The sequence below is a fragment of the Physeter macrocephalus genome, chromosome 18 (assembly GCF_002837175.3).
Source record: "Physeter macrocephalus isolate SW-GA chromosome 18, ASM283717v5, whole genome shotgun sequence".
NCBI lineage: Eukaryota > Metazoa > Chordata > Mammalia > Artiodactyla > Physeteridae > Physeter > Physeter macrocephalus.
Window position 1 is genome coordinate 103,783,354 of NC_041231.1, and position 7,100 is coordinate 103,790,453.

At 38.9% G+C, this 7,100-nt stretch overlaps 1 protein-coding gene across 1 annotated transcript in view; it reads right to left on the reverse strand.

The window, feature by feature from the left end:
- Positions 1–236: 236 nt before the first annotated feature.
- CAGE1 (cancer antigen 1) overlaps positions 237–7,100 on the reverse strand; it is a 45,100-nt gene continuing 38,236 nt past the window's right edge. The window contains exons 9-12 of the mRNA XM_028478901.2: positions 4,719–4,823; positions 4,048–4,118; positions 3,068–3,136; positions 237–370 (exon numbers count right to left, since the gene is read on the reverse strand). Coding sequence (XP_028334702.1) covers positions 292–370; positions 3,068–3,136; positions 4,048–4,118; positions 4,719–4,823 — 324 coding nt within the window. The 3' untranslated portion in view covers positions 237–291. The remainder of the gene's footprint in view (positions 371–3,067; positions 3,137–4,047; positions 4,119–4,718; positions 4,824–7,100) is intronic.

A 7,100-nucleotide genomic window follows, 5' to 3' on the forward strand; every position in this document is an offset into this window, starting at 1 on the left:
AGCATAACCAGATTTTGTTTCTGAACAGTCACCCTGTCTACTCTGTGGAGGGTGGAGCGGAACTGAAGGCAGAGCCACGATCAAGAAGATGACTGGGACCGGCCAGACGGCAACGATGAGGCCTTGACGTGAAGCAGTAGCTGCAGGGATGAAATTCAGGCTTCCGATTACAGAACCAGCTACAACCAGAGGCAAAAGAGGCCGTCATCTGAGGGCAGAGGGGAAAGCTAAGCTGAACATTACTGAGACATAACTTTAGGAACTCATATTTAATTTTGTGTAAATTGACAATCACATGGGAATATAGCATTCTTTATCATGATCATCAGTATGACCTACCACGGTCACGGGCTTCGGATGACTTCTCAGTCTGCAGGAAACAGAAAGAGAATAATGTACAACAAACAAACAAACCAGTGGGGGGTGGTGGCGAGGAGGACTAAAATAGAGAACATAGTGAACAAGGATGCCATTATTTAAAATGTTCTTTTCCTCACTTTTCAAAAAGAAATTGTCATTTGGGATAGAACTATGACCCTAAAAGATTAAGATAAAGCTTTTCAGTATGTAAAATATGGATCATTCTCAACTGCAATTAAATAAAAATATTGAGCCTCAGTCTTGTTATGTTTTAACATTCTCCTAGATTTACTTAGGATAAGATTCTGGCTATGACTTGAAAACCTAATGAATCTCCTTGAAGTGATAAAGAACTAGAGGACAAAATAAAGGAACTAGAGGCCAAAACAAGACATCTTAGACTATTAAAGTGCTCACTTTTCTCTCCCTATTTCTCACTGTTTCCACTTCTGAAGACAACTGGCAAAAGCAGCACCAGAATTCTGAGATGACGCAGAGTGGTCTAAAGAGTGTTTGCGTGCTGAATTGACTGAGGCCCATCGGTCAATGGGAGGCTCGTGCATGGTGCGGGGCTGAAGGCTGATGCAAGTCTGAAGTTCTCTAAGAAACGGTCTTCTCAGCTAGAAAGGGCCTGAAAGCTCTTCCACTCCACCTCACACCTTTGCTTCAAGGCCACTCTAAATCTATATAAATGGGCCTCAAATCTACTGTGAAGATAGGCCAAGTATAAGTAAACAAATATCTGAACTAGTAAAATGTGTGAATTTAGAAGCAAATTTTCTTATTGTAAAATAATTCCAGAAAAATATATTCCACAGTTTCTTTCAGCAACTCAGAGAAGATTCACATTCAATTTAAACTAGCGACTACTGAGCATCTGTAATATGCCAGGCATCAGATCATACTCTTTCATATTAGGGAGAAAATCATAGTTAAACTATCACTTTGCAAATAATAGTGTAAACCTGCTAAAGGCTTTTGATTTTCAAAACACAGTTGTATTTGCAAATGGTATTCGGAACAAACATGACCCACCATACAATGAAAATGCAACTTTCATGTCTGCTCGCCACTTTAGCCTTTTTAAAATTTTATGTTTTGGGGGGTATTTTTTGGCCACACCACATGGCACGTGGGATCCCTGGCATGCGGGATCTTAGTTCCCCAGCCAGGGACCAAACCCACACGCCCTGCATTGGGAGTGCAGAGTCTTAACCCCTGGACAGCCGGGGAAGTGCCTACTTTAGCCTTTTTTCACTCAGGGGAGCTCTTCCCCTTTGCTGTTGGCTGAATATGCAGCAGGCCCGGTGAATTTTTTTTGCTCTAAGGTAACAATCAGCCCTCACTGTGAAGAATTAAGCACGGCTCAGTTCGATGCCCAGTCTGAAATATTAATCGATCCTTTAATCTTCACTCAGGAGAACTCATCTGTCTCCCTAAGCTAAGGCTTGTAGTTGGTGGACACCACCTGCCCCTGAAGGTCAATTTCTGCGCCCTCTTCACTCCCCACCTCCTCCCTTTGCAGAAGGAGGGAGGAGAAGTAAAGCAATAGGACATTTTTACTTGGCTGGGTGGCTTCACAGTCTCTGGGATTGGCTGATTCTTTCTCTTGGAGCTTCTCTGCCAGGGAGCCCTGCCCTACGGTTCCCTGGGCCCAGGATGAGGCATCTCTCTTCCGGCCATCATCTGATACTGCTGCACCAGCCCCTAAGAATGTGCTGCTCCCTTTCCACTTCTTGCTGCTGGCATCCCACAAGGCAGCCTTCAGCTGAGCCCAAGATGACTCAGATCTCACCTGCATGGTTCTTCAGAAACTGTCACATACATTCTTTGTCCTGATGACAAGCTCAGGGAGAACAGGCCAGCCAACTCGGCCCCTCTGTCGTGCTGCCTGCCACACCTTGCTTTAATTTTCTCCATCACTGATCCTCCCTTTCCTAAATGTGTTTAGGAATCACATTTCAAAGTTCTTGCGGTGAGATTTCCCAGAGACCCCCTCACAAGGCTTTAGCTAAAAGAGGTAGAATGACTTGGGGGCGACGGGAGCTCATGACACGACAGAGCCAAAGAGATCTCTTCTGCAATTTTCCCCACACTCCAGACGTTTCATACACTGGATCTGGTCAAGGGATATGAGTCATGAAAAAGGTTCTTTGAAATTTCCCCCAGAACCTCTGCACATCGGGCAAACTCACTCTCGTTTTGGGAATCGGTAAATATTTAATTAGCATCTTAAGAAGTAGGTCAGGAAGAGTCCCATTTGAACATCCTACTATGGTCTGAATCAACCCCATAGGGTTTGTGCATATATCTTGTAGCATCAAATACTGAGAGTTGAGAGTCTTCTAAAATAACGATTATAAGATTTCACATTAGTGTAAGAAAATCTGATCATAAGATCTGGTCTGCTATATATTTACATCAGGGTAAGCTGTTTTATTGTAGACAAAATCTTAGCTCATAATCTGTATAGTATTTTTCTTAGAGATAATCATAAGTTCCATGAGAGCAGGTAACCAGGCTTTCCAATTCAGGTCCTACAAAAAACATCTATCAAAGAAACTATTTTATGCTAGGCAAAATACCAAGCACTTTTATATAATTTATCTCAAACTGAGATAAGGAAAAGGTTTTTTTGATGTATAACATTATTATGCATATATTCTAACGTTAAAGACATTATTATCTAGAAAAAGAAACAACTTACCTTGGTTTTCTGGCTCTCTCTCTGGGCCTTCTAATTAAATCTTCCAAATGTTTATTTCTCTCTTCTAAACTGAAAGAAAAAACAACTGAATTTTATGACTAAAATGGACTTTTCTAGGCTAACATTTTGCTAGTTTCATTGGAGGATTTGAGTAGATAAATTTCATGGTGGTCTAGTTCTCTATACATCATCCATCCATCTTGCTTTATGGGAATCTGGAATTCTTTCCAAACAACTCAAATTATTATTATTATTTTTTTGTCTGCATTGGGTCTTCGTTGCTGCGCGCGGGCTTTCTCTAGTTGTGGTGAGCGGGGGCCACTCTTCGTTGTGGTGCACGGGCTTCTCATTGCGGTGGCTTCTCTTGTTGCGGAGCATGGGCTCTAAGCGCACGAGCTTCAGTAGTTGCAGCACCCGGGCTCAGTAGTTGTGGCTCACGGGCTCTAGAGCACAGGCTCAGTAGGTGTGGCACATGTGGCATAGTTGCTCTGCGGCATGTGGGATCTTCCCGGACCAGGGATCGAACCCATGTCCCCTGCATTGGCAGGCAGATTCTTATCCACTGCGTCACCAGGGCAGTTCCTGAATCTCATTCTAATGAGAAAGTTTATTTGGTACTTGATATGTTTCATTTGGGGTGCATTCACAAACTTTTGTGAATAAATTCTAAGCATAGCAATGTTACTTTACTTGAATACCATGGTAATATCCTCTAAAATTTTTGGATGTTTCTCTGTAATTTCTTAACCTCGCTCCCCCGACCCCCAAGTCAAAGGGAGTTCTGAGAAAGGAAGATGAAATTCTGGTTGTTCAAGTAGTCCAGACATTAGGCACACTAAATATATCATTGAAGAATGGTCTTGACTTACAAAACAGCACATTTTCCTCTTTCTAGGAGTCTAAAAAATGAACTTAGCAAGCCAGAGAGCAAAATATCAGCAAACGTTTACAAAATTAAAAATTAAGTTCTTTCAACTTACTGTGCAATCTGGGAGTTCGATATCATGAGCCTTCGGTCAGCACATTCGATAATTTCTTCGTATGATGTAACCTTGAAAAACATTAGCTAAAACAATTATTCTGTGATAAATTCTAGGATATTTATTTAATTTTGCTTTTTAAGAATATGTACAAGTTGAAGTTCAATTATATGACTCCCATGAATGAAAGTTTTACAATAGGCAGAACATCTTCCTTACATTTTGAAATCAGGAATATGAATACAAATAGAATTGTAATGTGCCTGTTCATCATGCAGAAAAAGTGAAGTGTCAAAAAACGGACAACTGTAGCAAGTCAACTATGATCCACACACGTAGTGTATGTATCAACCCAGGGTTACAGTCCACTTGGTTAAAGTTAATGCAGTTTTTAAAAGGTAAACTAGAACACTATGTTGGCAAGATTTAGAGTGACCCTCAAAATGAAATAGCAATACTAAGACCTGAAAATGCTGACAGCACAAGGACAGATACACACAATGTTCTTTGCTAGCTTTCAGCTAAAAGGCTAATGGAAGGTCATTATGAAGTGAAAGGAATCAATATAAATGTATTACATCATCCCTCAGATCCTTTTTAGCACCAAAATTCTATCGTTTTAATATTTCACAGTTTTAAAAAGACAAATATTTATGTAAGAAAATTTGTACCTTATTTATTAAGTTGCCTAAATGTCTTTGATACTTGTCATTTTCTTCAATGAGTCTGCTGCAGTGGTCTTCTTTTAACTCTAGAAGATTTCCCAATTTTGCAATCTATGGAGAAACACCAGTAAAAATATTAAACTGGAAACTTCCATGAAAACCATGTGTGGATGCTAAGAACAAATGAGAACAGTGAGCTGTACTTTATTCCAATATTCTCTTAAACTAATTTGTACCATAGGTGAATCAAGAGATGCTATAAACCAGGTCCTAGTTTGATTGCACTTAGAACTGATGAGCAGAAATGAAAACCATGTTTCAGCTTTTCTACAATTTAATACTATGAAACAGCTTTGCAAATAATTAAACACCTGTTGGTGAATACAAATACTTACTAGCCCCAAATCTTCATTACCGTCTTTCCATATATAAACAATGGGTAGACATATTTGATTCTCTCTGAAGTAAAGCACTGATGTTGGGCTTGATGATGCATTTTCAGGTTTGATAAATATTCTCAAATATTCTCAAATATGCATAAATGAGGGGTTTTTTTTTTAAGGTTCTGCTCAATATATGTCACATTCAGACTTACGGTCCAATTTTTATTTGCAAAAAAAAATTTCACAATTTAAAAATTGTATTTCTAAAAGTGACATCTAGGATTAATTATCAGGAAAAGGTATTCACAAGTCCCTGAACAGTTACCTTAATTTTCAAAGCAATTATAGAAAAGGACAGAAATGTTCCCATTAAATAACAATGATAATAATGGCCATCAATCTTCTACTGCTTATTTAAATATTCTTATTTACATATGCTTACATGTCTGTAGTAAGATACCCTGGAGGAAGCAATGGCAAAACAAATTTGCTGCAGACACAGCAGCTTTCTTGTTCTTTCTCTTTACATAAATATATTAATGGGGACAATATCAAATCAGGGGTCCCAGTCCTCTGACAACACACATTATTTAAGGTAGGGAGTATAGATGTCACCTCAGTTTAACAGACCCAAGGTGAAGAGAATTTAAAAGATATTTTATTTTAAAGGACGTGTCTAGAAGTAGAAAAGACTAAAATCTCTACTTATCAACTATTAGCATTGGGCTTTTCCCATTCCATTCCGTTGCATCTCCTCACGGCATCCTGGAGGGTGGGGTTCCTCTCTTAGCTTTACATACCTCATGACAGTTTACTGAAGCAACATGGAATTCCTTCTCACTTCTGTTGGTTTTTTGTTTGTTTTTTGTTTTTTAATTACAGACTTAATGGCACATCTTGAATTTCTTTACTGGCTTTCAAGATCAAAGTAATAACCCTTTTAAGTCCTCAGATTGATTTTTAAAAATTTGCTAGCCTCAGATTAAAGAAAGAAGGGCAAAGGAGTTCTTAAAGATTGTTTATTTTAGCAATAAAAGAATTGCTCCGGAAAAGCCAGTTTTGGGGATTACAGTGAAAAGTAATCCAAAATTTTAACTTTCTGCTAAAGAGTATAGAGGTTTAACCATTTTAAGAGCATAACTGTCATACAATAAACTGCATATATTTATAAAGTGTACAGTTTGATGTTTTTATCTATGAATACAACTGTGAAACCATCACCACAATCAACATAATGAACATATCCACCCGCTCCCCCGACCGAAGTTTCCTCTTGCCTCTTGATAACCCCTCCCTCCTGCCTGTCTGTCCTTCCCTCACTCCCATACTCTATGCCAGCCCCAGGCAAACACCCATCTGCTTTCTGTCATGACTGATTAGTTTGTATTTTCTAGAATTTTATGTAACTGAACCAAGGGGTATTTACTCTTATCTGGCTCTTTTCAGTCAGCATAATTATTTTGAGATTCATCTAGTTGCACGTGTATCAGTAACTCACGCCTTTTTCTTTTCTTTTATATTTTTTCATCATTTAAATTTTTTTATACAGCAGGTTATTAGTTTTCTATTTTATACATATTAGTGTATACATGTCAATCCCAAACTCCCAGTTCATCCCACCACCACCACCCCGTGCCACTTTCCCCCCTTGCTGTCCCTATGTTTGTTCTCTACATGTGTGTTTCTATTTCTGCCGTGCAAACCAGTTCATCTGTACCATTTTTCTAGGTTCCACATACATGCATTAATATATGATATTTGTTTTTCTGACTTACTTCACTCTGTATGACAGTCTCTAGATCCTCCACGTGTCTACAAATGACCCAATTTCGTTCCTTTTTATGGCTGAGTAATATTCCATTGTATATATGTACCACATCTTCTTTATCCATTCATCTGTCAATGGGCATTTAGGTTGCTTCCATGACCTGGCTATTGTAAATAGTGCTGCAATGAACATTGGGGTGCATGTGTCTTTTTGAATTATGGTTTTCTCTGGGTATAT